The sequence below is a fragment of the Ictalurus punctatus genome, chromosome 3 (genome assembly GCF_001660625.3).
Source record: "Ictalurus punctatus breed USDA103 chromosome 3, Coco_2.0, whole genome shotgun sequence".
NCBI classification, from domain to species: domain Eukaryota; kingdom Metazoa; phylum Chordata; class Actinopteri; order Siluriformes; family Ictaluridae; genus Ictalurus; species Ictalurus punctatus.
The window spans coordinates 8,166,382-8,181,190 of NC_030418.2; the positions used below are offsets into that span (position 1 = coordinate 8,166,382).

General features: G+C 39.0%; 1 protein-coding gene across 1 annotated transcript in view; it reads right to left on the reverse strand.

Moving 5' to 3' along the window:
• Positions 1–3,655: 3,655 nt before the first annotated feature.
• Positions 3,656–14,809, reverse strand: part of acoxl (acyl-CoA oxidase-like) — a 35,801-nt gene continuing 24,647 nt past the window's right edge. Inside the window, 2 exon segments of the mRNA XM_047152909.2 lie at positions 3,656–4,365; positions 9,269–9,332. Of these exon segments, the coding sequence (XP_047008865.2) occupies positions 4,176–4,365; positions 9,269–9,332 (254 nt within the window). The 3' untranslated portion in view covers positions 3,656–4,175.

A 14,809-nucleotide genomic window follows, 5' to 3' on the forward strand; every position in this document is an offset into this window, starting at 1 on the left:
CTCCAGAACCTTGGAATTTATTTTACCTGGGAGGCTGAGGAGTGTGATTTCTGCATATTTGGAACACACCACGTAGTCTGCTTTTTAAAAACTGGGACCACCTTCCCAGTCCAAATGCACTGCCCTCATTTTGAAGAAGTGTGGTAACCACACAACTTTCGTGCTAACTTGCTGCTATGAAGGTTTCAACGCATCATAGAGATCCACAGAGCTCCAAAACAGTGCCAGAAACCTCATGGAGGGAGGGCTTCAAGTCTTAATGTCAAAATTGATGACTGACCTTTGGTCCAAGGTGCTTAGTACACTTATGAGCAAGCTTGTGTTTGAATAAATGTTTGTTATTGAATCTTCTTCCCACTGGGAAAAAAAAAAATCCAACTGCAAGTCCATGTGCTTAGATCATATGGATACTAGTGAGTAATCCTACACTTGCATGAGTAGGAGAGAGACTGCCTTGATCACGAAGTTTGGTACCAGAGCCTTTTATGTGTGTGCATGTAAACCTTATTATATCTACTTCAAACCTTTCCACCTTGTACCCTAACTCTGCTAGGACATGGTTTAAAATTATATATGATTTTATGTATTTTTATTTATTTTAGAGAAAAAAACAACAAGCAAAAACCATGCAAGGGTTGTTTAATAATGCCACTGTACTTAAAGAACACTGGCAACTCTCAGTGCATACAGTTGCTTGTTAAATAACATCTAGAGTTCATTTAGGAAAATCTTGTGTACCATCAACATAGAATCACATTTCAAACAGACAAAGTCTGAAATGTCTCCACTGCAGGAATAGGACATCTAAAGAATGGTGACAGTGTATAACTCTCAGTAACTGACATGAACATTTAGCTGCTTTTAGTACCACAACTATGTTAGAACATAAAGACAGCCAGTAGCTGAGAAAGTATTGAAAACAATAAAGGACTGTTATTTGACAAATAATTGAAGTTCTAATAATAATTTAAGTTCAGCAAGCAAAATACACATTACATAAGCATAAAACTAAAATATTGTAGAAATATGCTAAATTAACATTTAAATTAATGTTTATCAATAGCATGAACTTTACACTAGATGAATGGAAACATGACAGCTGACATATCAGCACAGATTATACTATGTAATTATGTATTGTATGGACAATATTGCCAAAAGTCTGTGGTCACCTGACCATCACAACCATATGTGCTTGTTGAACATCCTATACCAAAACCATGTGCGATAAAAGTGTCCCTCTTTGCCACTATAATAGCCTCCACTCTCCTGGGAAAGCTTTCCATGAGATTTTAGAACATGGCTGTAGGGATTTGCCCATTCAGCCACAACAGCATTAGTGAGCTTATGTATTTAGGGGATTTTGATCTATTTTGATTAGCTTACTTAATGTATACTAAATGGCCAAAAGTATGGACACCCGACCATTGCATCCATATGTGGGCCTTCCCCAAACTGTTGCCAAAAAAGTTGGAAGCACACAATTGTCTAGAAAATCTTTGTATGATGTAGCATAAAAATTCCCTTCACTGGAGCTAAGCGGCTGAACCTAAACCTATTCCAGTGTGATCATGTTCCTGTGCACAAAGCATGGGCCATAAAGACACGGTTTGTCAAGGTTGTTTTGGAAGAAGTAAAGTGGCCTGCAGAGAGCTCTGGCCTCAACTTACCTGGAAGGCCGATTGTGCACCAGGCCTCCTTGGCCGACATCAGTCCCCTACATCATTAAAAGCTCCTGTGGACGAATGGGCACAAATCCCCACAGCCACGTTCCAAAATCCATCAACGGGAGGGCTAATTCTACATTAATGCCCATATCTTTGTAATGGGATGTTCAACAAGCACATATCGGTGTGATGGTCAGGTGTCCACATACTTTTGTCCATATAGTGTATATTAATGTTTAATCTAAGGCATACCAACTGTATAAATTCCCTGTGGGTACTTTCTGTAAAATGATACATACAAAATGCACACACTCTTCTGCTAACTCATCTCCTTCAACTATTCAAAGGCTTAATCATTAACTCATTAGCCAATGACTTTGATGAGTCATTACAAGAAAGTTGTCAATGTGAAAAATGTGCAGAGCTACTGCAGAATTTGCACTGGGTGTTATGAGAAACACAGACAAGGGGACCCAAACGCAGAACACAGACTCAAGGACTGAAGGTTAAACAGGGTTTATTGAAGACAAGTGGAAGCTGGGGTGTGTGGGAAAAAGAGTGTGATAACATGTAGTTGGGGTCAGGATTTGAACTTTGGTCAGCGACGTGAGAGCTGAGTGCAGAGCAGGAAAGCCATGGGGAAGGCAAGATGGGACTGGGTGTAGCAGGAACTGAGCCAGGAGTGAACAGCAGAGAGGTGGAGCGCCACGGCCAGGGACATGCACGCGCACACACACACACGCACACACACACGCACACACACACACACACACACACACACACACACACACACACACACAAACAGAAATAAGAGGGACAGAAAATACTAGAAACATGGGGAAATACACGCGGGCCCTGGCCTAGACCATGACATTGGGGGACAACGCTCTAAATCATATCCTGTGATACTGCTCAACAGTTCTAGGAAAGGACTGGGACAATATAGAAAGTATCAAGACTTTAACAGGATAATAGTTATTGGTGTCTTATGCTAGATATTAAGGTACTTTTGAATGTAGAGTAGTCTAAGTGACTGGATTTGAAGATGTTTGGAAGGTGTTTCATATTCATCCCAGCTAGTTTTCGCTCCTGCCAAGCAAAAGCCAAACCTAATAGTCGATTAAAGGCCAAGATTACGTATTTGAGACCAGTTCCGACTCCTGCTTGGTTTGAAGAAAAAATCTGCAGCTAAACAGGTCCTCTGCAGATAAGATTGGATACCCCGTCTTAGGTTTCTTCACTGTTCCAGCCCTTTGTGTGACTGGTTATAAAAAGTCCAGTCACCAAGACTTATGAGTACTTGACATTTTAGTAAGTGTAATGTTCGAATCAGTGAGAGAGAATATACAAGTACCCCCACCCTACTGTTTCGCTTGCCACCGCCCCATAATGGGTAGTTAATGGACTTGCCAGCTCAATTTCTCTCAGCTCATTGTAGAAACCAGCGAGACCAGACCTGCTCAGGGAATCTACAAACTAAGTCATCACCAAACTCAAGGTTTACTAGGAAGACTGCTTGGAAGAGATTCAAACACAAATTTGGATTTGTATGAAAATGAAACTGCAGAGAGAAGTGGAGGGCCAGGTGTTTGGCTGCAGGGCAAATCTCTGAGCCTATGTCACACTGGACATCATGAGTTGTAATTGACTCATTAACAACAACAAGCTAGGGGATAAAGAGGTGAAGATGGCTTTCAACCAAGAGGAATGATCAGTGGAAACAATATGGAGACTGGGTAAGCTAAGTACATCTGTTTGACACTGCAGTCCCAGAGACATCCAATGTCCACAATGAATGATGTTAGGAATCAATGCAAGAGTTATTTTTCTTATTTTTCATTTTATGTAAACCAGCAATTTCTTTTAGAATATTAATAATGCAAGCTTTATTTAAACCTTCTATTTTAAATAAATTATTTTTTCCAGCTGTAGATTTAGGTGGTATTTTAATATAGGATATGACTAATAAGAATAATAATATCAACACAATATGAACATAGAAGCTAATTCCAATAACCATTCCCTTATAAATATTCTCTGGTGCTGCCCAGCACATTAAGTGTTGCTGTGCTTCACCTTTCGGCCCATTTTTTTTGGTAAGTTTTAATATGCACTTTATATCACACAGCTGATTGTATAGTGCTTAAAAACAAATCGGGCCTTTATACTAACATTGCTTGTATTTATTAAAAACAAGATCAGATATAAATATACTTCTATAATAACAGACCTTCAATAATAATAATGTTTGATTTGTATAATGACATTGTTATTGGTGGAACAAGCAAATCATAAAGCATAGAGATTCACACCACATAACCCAAAACCCACTTTTGAAAAGACAAATAAGGTGCCGTTCTTTTTCATCATTCCAAACATCCTAATGTTATCCATTGTAGGAGAAATTGCTAAACTGTTTTACCAACAGGAAGCAGTACAATTTAATCCAAGTGTTGTAGTATATTGGTTGTCTATACTTCAGAGCTTTAATGTGGCTCTCTGCTGGCTTTAGGACTGGGGAATGGTGCTCTCGGGCTGTGGATAGAAGCCCCAAGGTGTAATGGAGTTGGGCACACTGCCGATGGGTGATTGGATGCTACAGGAAGGCATGTTGAAGTCTGACGTCACCTTCAATGCATCGTCCTTCACTGCACAACTCCAACAGCTGAACACAACAATGGAGAACAAGTGAGTCAACACACATTTTCACTGCACTGGGATCTACAAATGTGCTTAATAGGTCACTTAAAAGTTGTGGTTGTAAATATTTGTTTCTGTAGAAAATCAGAGTTTAGCAGAACATGCCTTTAAATACAGAGGCCTACAGGTATTGCCATGCCCTCTAGTGGTTTAAAATAGCAAAACGGTCGCATAGAATGTATAGAGCTTTATTTTTTTATTATTATTATTATATGATTGTTGAAAACTTATGTTTTATACCATTATCTAATAGAAAACCATATAATACTGTATGGTGTAAATTCATTACAATAAATTTAACTCTGCAAATGCATCAACTGCTTTATTTTGTACAGCCTGCACTGGCTTTGAGTGTACTACTGTTCCTTGTGACATAAAACTGACTCAGTCAACACAAATGAACATTGTAACTTGTAACGCTACACTTCCGCTCACACTACTATAAACTATATGGAACATGGCTAGAAAGGTTGAGAAAAAAAATTATGTTTGTGCAACTACAACAGTGTTACTGTGGAAGCACTGAAAAATTTTCAGGGGAATGCTGTCAGATTCCCAATACAGTAAGATCTGGAGAACTAATCTGGACATCTGAGTGCCTCTTATGTAATCTCTGTGACAGGTCTGAAAGTTCTGGCACTCTCCACAGGTAGTGAAGTGACAGATTAAGCATATATTAGGACGTTTACTCAATACTTGCAAGGGATTGAACCTCACACACACACACACACACACACACACACATACACACACACACACAAGTGCTACAATTATTCATTCAATGATAAACCAATGCCCAATCCTCATGGAAGGATATGTGGAAGCAAAAAATAAATAAATAAATAAATCTCAAAGTAATAATAAAAATAATAATAATAATAATAATAATAATAATAATAATAAAGATTATCTCAAAGGAATGCTGTAGCCAGACACTACCACAAAAAGCAAAAACTTATTCTTTAATTTGCACATACTTTTTTTTTTTTTTAATTATATCTGAAAACTTTACCTTTTCGTGATCAACATACTGCATCCTTAATACAGCTTTGTTCCTTTCATGTAAAAGGAAAAACACTTCTCTGATTAAATTGGGTGGAGTTACATTACGCTTGTTACGCATTACTCATATCACACTCATTCACCTTCTGTTTGTTTCTCAGTAAATCCTGCATGAGTCACTCAGGTTACTACAGTCTGCCCACCACCCTGCCTGACAAAGAGCTTAGTTAGCATTCCACCACCTCAGCTTTTGTTTAACCGCTGGATAGTTGAGATGAAAGCCGACTCAAAAGACGTATTGAGTTTATAAAGGCATGAGGCATATTTCACCACTCACTCCCTCACTCTTCACCACTCACTACTGTGTCTCCACGTCTCTCAAGATGAAAGAAGCCACTTGTGTGTGGGGAAGCCTACCTGATTTATGCACCAGTCTCTTTACTAATTATACTACAAAAAAACCCCAACACTAAATACTATTTAAAAAAATATATTTATTAGAGACTTTTTTCTTTGGTAAAGATGATAATTATGAAATTTTTTAAATTAACTCCTAATTTAATTAAAGAAATAGACCAGTCTCATAACTTTCATAAGCCTTGATGATGTATGAGAGAGAGAGAGAGAGAGAGAGAGAGAGAGAGAGAGAGAGAGAGAAAGTCTTTTTTTCCCCATGCTGTGCGGTTGATGAGGCTGTCTAATATTGACAAGTGTAATGAGAGCACTAAGAGAACAATAGCACTGGCATTCTAAAAGGCCAGGGGCCTCCTTAAAAAACTCACACCCTCCTGTCACAACTGGTGATTCAACACCATGCAGGCTCCCCAGGGGCCAACACTCACATACACAATAACAGCACACATGTGGGTGTGAATAATGTTGCACATGACAACACTGTCACTTGTAAGTACATAGACATATACAAGTACATATGTCTTACATATAAGATTTCTATAAAAATGTCTTATATGTTTGTCTTCTGCATTTACATGTCAGCTGAAAAGAGTACATTTTCATATAATCATTTTCCAAACATTCAGACAAGATACACTATATGTGTTCTAATGTTATAATGCTGTTATAATGACCTCTGATGCATCCGAAATCATGTACCGTGACAGCACCAACTGCACTCGATTCAGTATGTCCTGCTCGGTCGTTGAGACAGTACGTACTGATCAGGATACGGTCTGTGAGAAGTATGAACACTATCCAGATGTCCTACATCCGCCATGTTGGCATTGTCATGTGACCTACAAAATAAAAAGAGCTGACGCGCAGCCTTCCGCCATTTTTTACTCGGACAGCTCTTCTGTTCCAGTCCTGTTGTATTATGGGATAGCACAGTGTCCAAGTATCCATTGGTTCCCTACTGCAGAATCACGGCGCAAGCAGTAGATCATTGGGGTTTTTCTCACCTACTGAGAATTCGGACATACTCTCCTTTGGCGTGCTGCTTTTCGCCTACTGTAAAGTATGGTAGTAGGGACGTAGCCCTCCACTCTTCTGGAAAACTTTCCGCTAGATTTTTGGAATGTGACTGTGGGGATGTACCCATTAGTGAGGTTGGGCACTGATGTCGGGTGAGGATGCCTGGTGCGTAGGCAGTGTTCCAATTCATCCCAAAGGCTCTTTGCAGGCCACGCCAGGTCTTTCCGCACCAACTTTGGCAAAATATGTCTCGCTTTGTGCACAGGGGCATTGTCATGCTGGAACATGTTCGAGCCCCTTAGTTCCAATGAAGGGAAATTTTAATGCTACAGCATACAAAGACATTCTAGACAATTTTGTGCTTCACACTTTTTGGCAACAGTTTAGGAAAAGCCCACACATGGGTGTGGTAATTCATGGTAATTAACTGGATATAGAATCTTTGCTCCACAGATTTTCTGCAGATGTGAAGACTTTTCATGTGAAAAGAAAGAAAAATTTGGCACACTACAGCTCCAAAAATAGAAAATTATTTATTACTTGTTCTCACCACAGGTGACGTTTCGAGCCCAATGGCTCTTCATCAGACAATGAACACATACACTAATGAGCCCTTATATACACAACGGAACTTTTCATGTGCACAGAAAGTCAGACGTCTTTTCACTTAGTGTTGGTCTGGCTGTGTCAGTAATGACTCACACCCTCCTGATTCACATTGCTTTTATAATCCCACTCTGATAACTGAATATGCTATATTGCTGAACAACCACTTGCTTCCACAAGAGCTTATTGACCTTTAATTATATACTAGTAAATGCAATTGTTTGACAAACTGCCATAAAACATTACTCTACAGACAAACACTCCACAAGCATTGAACTCGATTCAACCCAGAAAACCCATATTTCTGTTACGAACTGAATTTTAATATCTACATCCAAATCCACAAACTCAACGCATAAGACGAGGTCATGGAAGACTCATGAAATTGGCCCGTAAAAATGGTACACATCACCCTGCTGATAACTAGAACAAAAGCTTAAGGTTCAGAGAAAAAGAATTCATGCCAAAAAAATAGCATATGGTCCTAACTATAGAGTTATTTCTGAGACTGAAGAAAGGCTTATTTGTGCACACAGAGGCTGTGTTAGCTCTGGAAGAATGGTAAACACACACTGCTGATTGCATACTGACAGACTGGTGTTAAAGCCACTGTCCTCTCAGCTTCAGTATGCTCCTATACATGGGAGTGTGCTGATAAGGCTGTTGCTGTATTTAGTAACAACTAATTGTGAACAACTGGTCAAACCACAAACCACACGCTATGTGTGTATGTCTGCTGTGGGCTAAAGGGATTGTAATCAATACCCTTTATTGACACTCCCATTCTGTCACTAGCTCTCTGCTTCATCTACCTGTTTGTGAAGAGTCATAAAATGAAGAGGATTTCATATAAATTAAAAAAGACTGCCAAGAAAGAAATTGCTAATAATACTCTAAAAGGTAGCTGCCACCATTTTCTGAGAGACACTAATTGGTGTTCATATGCGTTACAAATGAAGGTGTCATGATAGAGACAAAGTAATAAACATAAAAATATACAAAACAATAAACATTGCTTGCTATTTTGTCCACAACGTTTTTAAAACCTCTTCATTTATTACAGAAGTATACTTCTTGAAGTAACGGGAATTATCATGCCACACTGATGGTACAGTGGAATAAAACGCTAAGTGATTTAGACTTGGCTTAGTTGTTGGTGACAGACAGGCTAGGCTGAGTATTTCAGAAACCGCTGGCTGCCTGAGATTTTTTACACACGACAGTTGACAGAGAATGGCGCGAAAAGCAAAAAACATCAAGTAACTGTTTGTAGAAATGTTTCACTGATGAGAATGGCCTGGTTTGAGCTGACAGCAAGGCTATGGCAACTGAAATAACCACTCTTTACAACTTTCCTGTGCAGAAAAGCATCTCAGAACAGACAACACATCGAACCTTGAGGTGGACGGGCTACAACAGTACAACACCACACTGGGTTACAGTCTTGTCAGCCAAGTGTAGGAATCTGAGGCTATAGTGGACACAGGTGTGGAGGCTATTATAACAGTAAATCTGGAATTGGATGTTCAATAAACACTTATAGGTGAGATGGTCAGGTATACACTAATATAGTGTACTTAAAAATATGAAACTGGTGATACTGGTTTGTATGGTTACCATGCTGTGTGTTCTTCATACCAGTGCACCTACATTTGCAAGCAGCATCAGATATATTACACCTTTGAAGTATAATTCTGTTGTTCGATTACCAGACCTACGCGTTAGCAATGATTTTTTTTAATCCTTCAATGATCTGTGCTTTGTGGTTAATAGGTCTTTGAACCAGACAACGAATTGTGGTCGTACTGAACACGTACCTGGCTGCGGTTCTGTCTGCTAGCATGAGTACTAAGGTTTGTTACTCGTGTTCGAGATACCACCCTCGCTCCTGATACACAAGACCTTTTCCGTGCAGAAGGCAGAATTACAAGGGAAAATAGAGAAAAAACCACATCAGTGATACTGATTAGCAACAGAATACAGTGTGTATGGCCAATATAACATAAATACATAAATACATAAAACATAAATACAAGCACTGTTTCAGGAAAGAGGCAAAAGAGAAGAAATACATACAGTCAAAGCTTAATAATGTATTTTGTTTATTCTTAGCCAGAAGACCTTAACCTTTAAAAGCGAAGTGATATAAAAGGAAAGACACTGTTTAATCAGAATAAACAGTAACAAACAGCATACCTTATATTTTGTTTGCTATCAAAGAGGGTCTGTGTACAGGTCTATGATCGAATGGAACATGTTTCTAGTGGTTTAAGCTCATTGAAAGCAGGATGCTCTGCAGAAGACAAAGGGGAGTGGAAAAAAATATTGCAGGTTAATATCTCCACTCGACTTAGGCAAGTGAGAACTAACCACTGCATAGCATCAAAGAGCTGGTCGGAAAAAACAAACAACAGCAGCAGCAACACTGAGTAAGATGTTTGCTTAACTGAGTGGACAGAGAGGAATAGTGTAACCCGTGTCCCTGCAGCTCAACTAACAGGGCATTCGGCAAACCATCTGGGACAAACTTTGACCTCTCTCGTTAGTTTCGTTAGTGTGTGTGTGTGTGAGGTTCAATCCCTTGCAAGCATTGAGTAAACGTCCTAATATATGCTTAATCTGTCACTTCACTACCTGTGGAAAGTGCCAGAACTTTCAGATCTGCCACAGCTGTGTAGGACCTACAGACTGCGTGGGCCTGGGGCAGCTTGTTTAAATTGTGCATAAATCCTTGACTGAACACCAGGGACTTCATATTTATCCTCAACCTAAAGCTGTACGTACACCACTCATCACTGTGCTGGAAAACAACATTAATGTTCCAAAATGATGGCTCGCTCATAATGCACCAAGAATGGTACAACTGTCTTCAGATGAAGAAACTTTTACAGCTTAAACTGATAAATGTACAACAATAAAATGGCAACAAATAAATGCACATAAAACACTGAGACTGCAGTGTTTCCCCTAATTTCATCTTTAAAACATACAAAAACATATATGTGTTTCTTTAGATAGGTGATGACAGATAGATGATTAGATAGTTGATGGAGCAGAAATGACCTTCTACTTACTACATTACTTCTTTGCAATATTGCATGCTCACTGTCCTGTGTCAGATTGCTATCAGACATGCAGAATTGCATTCTTGCTATCGGAAAAACATTGCTACTTATCGGGAAATGATTATACACCTGTGTAGAAGTATAACGGCTGCAATTATAAAAAGTATAACTACAATCAGTTAGTGACAAATGTCTTCTTCTCTCTCTCTCTCTCTCTCTCTCTCTCTCTGTCTCTCTCTCTCTCTCTCTCTCTCTCTCTCTCTCTCTCTCGCAGTCACTATGTACGCTCTTCTTCATGTGTACAAAACCAAAAAACGAGATGGACATGAGCATGACCAGAATTGCTCTTCGAAATGCATTAACCTCTTTCGACTAAATACAGAGCAAGGCATCGCAAAATGAAACTGAGAGTGCAGTTGCATACCAGAAGCCTGACATGAGCCGATTCTACAGGGTTTGAACCACAAGAACAGTTTCACACGACTGGACTGAAAAGGACCACCCTACACCCACCCTTTTTTCCACAGCCAGTCAGAAGGTTTCAGAACTATTTGTGTTCGTAACTTATAATACATAGTTCGAAATAATTACATGAGAATAAATAAATAAATAAATAAATAAATAAATAAATAAATAATTTGATTGGGTTAGCAAACACTGAAAGGGGCATACAGCATCTTAACTGCAAACTTGTCATGTAATTATCATGTTAAAGACATTTAGCAGTCAAAAAGTGATAAGCAAAAAAGCCCTTGAAGAGTAGGGGGAAAAGCTTATACAGTAACAACATGATGGATAGCACCATAATATACGTCTGTATTGTGACTATCAATACATCTACAATATATACCTTTTTTTCTCTCTCATTTTCTTTTAAAATAGTTTTTATTTTAAGTCATTCAAAAAACTTACATTATGTTTTTTCTTCTTGTGGAATTTTACCATATTTGTCCTCCAACTTCAACCTCAGCAATTTAGCCCAGTCAATCCACCTACAGAAGGGATGTGTTTTGGGATTTGGGAGGAAACCAGAACACCCAGAAAAAAACCCCTACATAATCACATGTAAAACCCCACAAAGACAGCAACCAGAACCCAGAATTGGACCCAGGACCTTTTGAATGAGTTACTAGTCAGTATCTGTCACAGCCATGCACTAAATCATTCCTTTCGTTCAGTTGTTCCTGACGGGTTTTGCAACCTGATCCTTGCCGGTTGAGTCAGTGAATTCTTCTGATAATGACTGGGATTTGCTTCTCTCTCATTCAGCAGATCAGTTTTTGAATCAGGGAATGTTTTTTAAACATAAAAAAACCCTTCTCTGTCAGTTTCTTTAACCACATCTGTGAGTTGTGCAAGTTGAATTTGCAATTGAATGTATACAGAACCTAAGCCATGCCTCTTGACTCAGTGAATGCTTTAGGTTTACGTCACTCCTCAGCAGTTCAACTGAACGAGTGAATTCAATGTGTCCTGTTCAGGCTTGTTCTGTCAGAGCAGGAGATTTCCAGCATTTCAGTACAGGAATTAGTGGTCAATGTTGGGCTATGTGTGAGAAATATTTCTTCTTCACAGACATACAAGTATTCACTTTTTACACCTTTATGACACAAGTAGCAATGATTATTAGCTATTTTATTCTCATCAATTTGTTTGTTGTCTACCTTGGGCAGCAGGATGATTAGGCTACAAATTTGAGTATACCACACAAATAAACAGATTGGTGTAGGACTCCAAAAATCATTTAACTGAATGAACTGAAAAGACTTACAAAAATGTCATCTCTCCTCTGGACCATGGAGTTGTGAGGCACCTGCACTACCTGCTGCACCACACTTATGCCCCTACACACAATGGATCTCTCAGATCTGTCACTAAACAGTTCAAACTAGATTAGTGCAAAACATCCATGTTGAATACATAAAAAAGTAAACAGCTCAATACATACTGTGACCTTACAGAACACGGTCAAATGTCTGTGGACACCTGACCATCACACCCATATGTTCTTGTTGAACATCGCACTCCAGATTTAGTTCCCTTTTGCTGTTATAATAACCTTCACTCTTCTGAGAAGGCTTTCCATTATATTTTAGAGCGAGGCTGTGGGGATTTGCTCAATCAGCCACAAGAGCATTAGTGAGGCCAGTCACTGATGTCAGGCAAGGAAGCCTGGGACGCAGTCGGCGTTCCAGTTCAGGCCATTTAATTTCTTCCACTCCAACCATAGCAAACCATGCCTTTAAGGACCTTGCTTTGCACACAGGGGCACAGTCATGCTTTAACTTTTTTGTGTAACTGAGTGCCTCCATCTTTGTGGAAACAGTTTGGGGAAGGCCCACATATGAGTGATGGACAGGTGTCCACAAACCTTTGGCCATATAGTGTACATATAGTTTTAGTTAATTCAACAACTTTTCCTTTGTCCTCTAAAAGGATATTTCAAGCAAAAATCCTAGCATTACCTGCTCATCTCTATCTGGCTGCTCCAGTTGGATCCCTGGTGTCTGTGTTCTAATCTCTACTACATTTAACTGCCATAACAGCAGACTCCAGACATTCTACATTTTTAATGCAAAAGGCCCTGGTTTAAGAAATCCCCAAAATATTGAGACATTTTAAACCCCTTGTCAGACATCCTTTATATATCGCCCAATGAATGGGTATTGTCATATTGTCATGGATATTGTTACAGACACCTGCAGTGATCAGGGAGTTACGCTGTGTTATGCTAAGTTATAACCTGCAAAATGTTCAAACTCTGACTATGAAAATCCAAAGGAAGCATCATCTCAGTTTAGAATTCTTACTCAGAAAGTCAGGAAGTTCGTCTCAACACTGGGTTCAGCATATGACGTCATATCATCATGACCACTCACAGCATCAACAGGAAAAAATGCAGCACTTCTTAACTCTTAAATGAGTTATACAGTATATATTGGCATTTGCTTTAGATCAGTCAACATACAGACACATTTGCTTGTTAAATCTCTAACACTCACTACACAGTTTTCTGTTTTGTTGTTTTGAGGAGGTAAATGCATCGCTCATATCACTAACATTGGCTACATTGTTGCTTGAATGCATGGAAGTCAAAACAGACAAGTTCTGACTTTCCACTTCTGAGATCATTCGAAAGCAGCATTATAAATGCTGTGCTGAAGGTTAGAGACTTCAGTTAACCTGTGCCACTGATGTCCTAAAGTGCCAAAATAATACCACCAAGCCCTTCACAAGCCAAATGTTCTGAACTCTACAGCAGTGAGATTTTCTAGGACTGGAACCTGACTTTCAGTAGAAGTCAAAAGGTGCCTCACAGAGGATTTCTTGGAATCTTAATATAAAAAACGTTGCTCTCTCATCAGCATGATGTGTCCATTATTGTTGTTGCTTGTAGACATGCACTTTTCAGCGTATTTTTTTATTCCCGATAATACATATTAGAAGGTAAAATGTCCAGAGCTTTGACTTCAACATCACTTTGCCCTGTACTGAGTCAACATATCGTGTGCAAAAGCTGTCTGTTTACAGATAAATAGGCTTGATAAATTTGATTAACTTTGCAATCATTTCAACAGAAGGAGACTAACAAACTTGCTGAAGGTATTGTTAATCCAATGTAGCTAATGGAACAGTGTTGACTAAATATGACACACGAGGAGCGATTCTCAAGCCATTCATCATATCAGTGTCATCTTAACCAATCTTCCTTCATTTTTTTCTCCACAGAGAAATGCAGTCCCCTCTGAATGTACTGGAACTGAAAGGCCAATTGTATTGTTTTCGCTATACATTGAAGACATTGGGGTTTAAGTTCAAAAGATATGAGACAAGAGATCAGAATTTCTACTTTCATTTCCTCATATTTACATCTAGATATGTTAAATAACTTAGAACATGACACCTTTTATTTGAGCCCACCCATTTTTTCAAGTGATCAAAAATATTGGAACATGTGACTGATAGGTGATTCTTGCTGCCCAGGTGTGCCCTGTTAAACTGATTGTTCAAAGAATGAATAGCTCTGAATGTCTACTCTTGGTTTGAGCTTTAGGTTTTGCCTGAAAGACTGCATTTGTTGTTAAAAAGGATAAACCAGCATGAGAGCTGTCTAAGGGAGAAAACCAAGCCATTTTGAAGCTGAGAAAAGAGGAAAAAACTATCAGAGTCATTGCACAAGCATTGGCAAGCATTGTCCTGAAAAAGAAAGAAACCACTGGCGTGCTAACAACCAGACATTGAACAGGTTGGCCAAGGAAAATAACAGCAGTTGATGACAGAAACCCAAAAACAACAGTTAGTGACATCACCAACAACCTTCATAGGTGAAGGTATCAC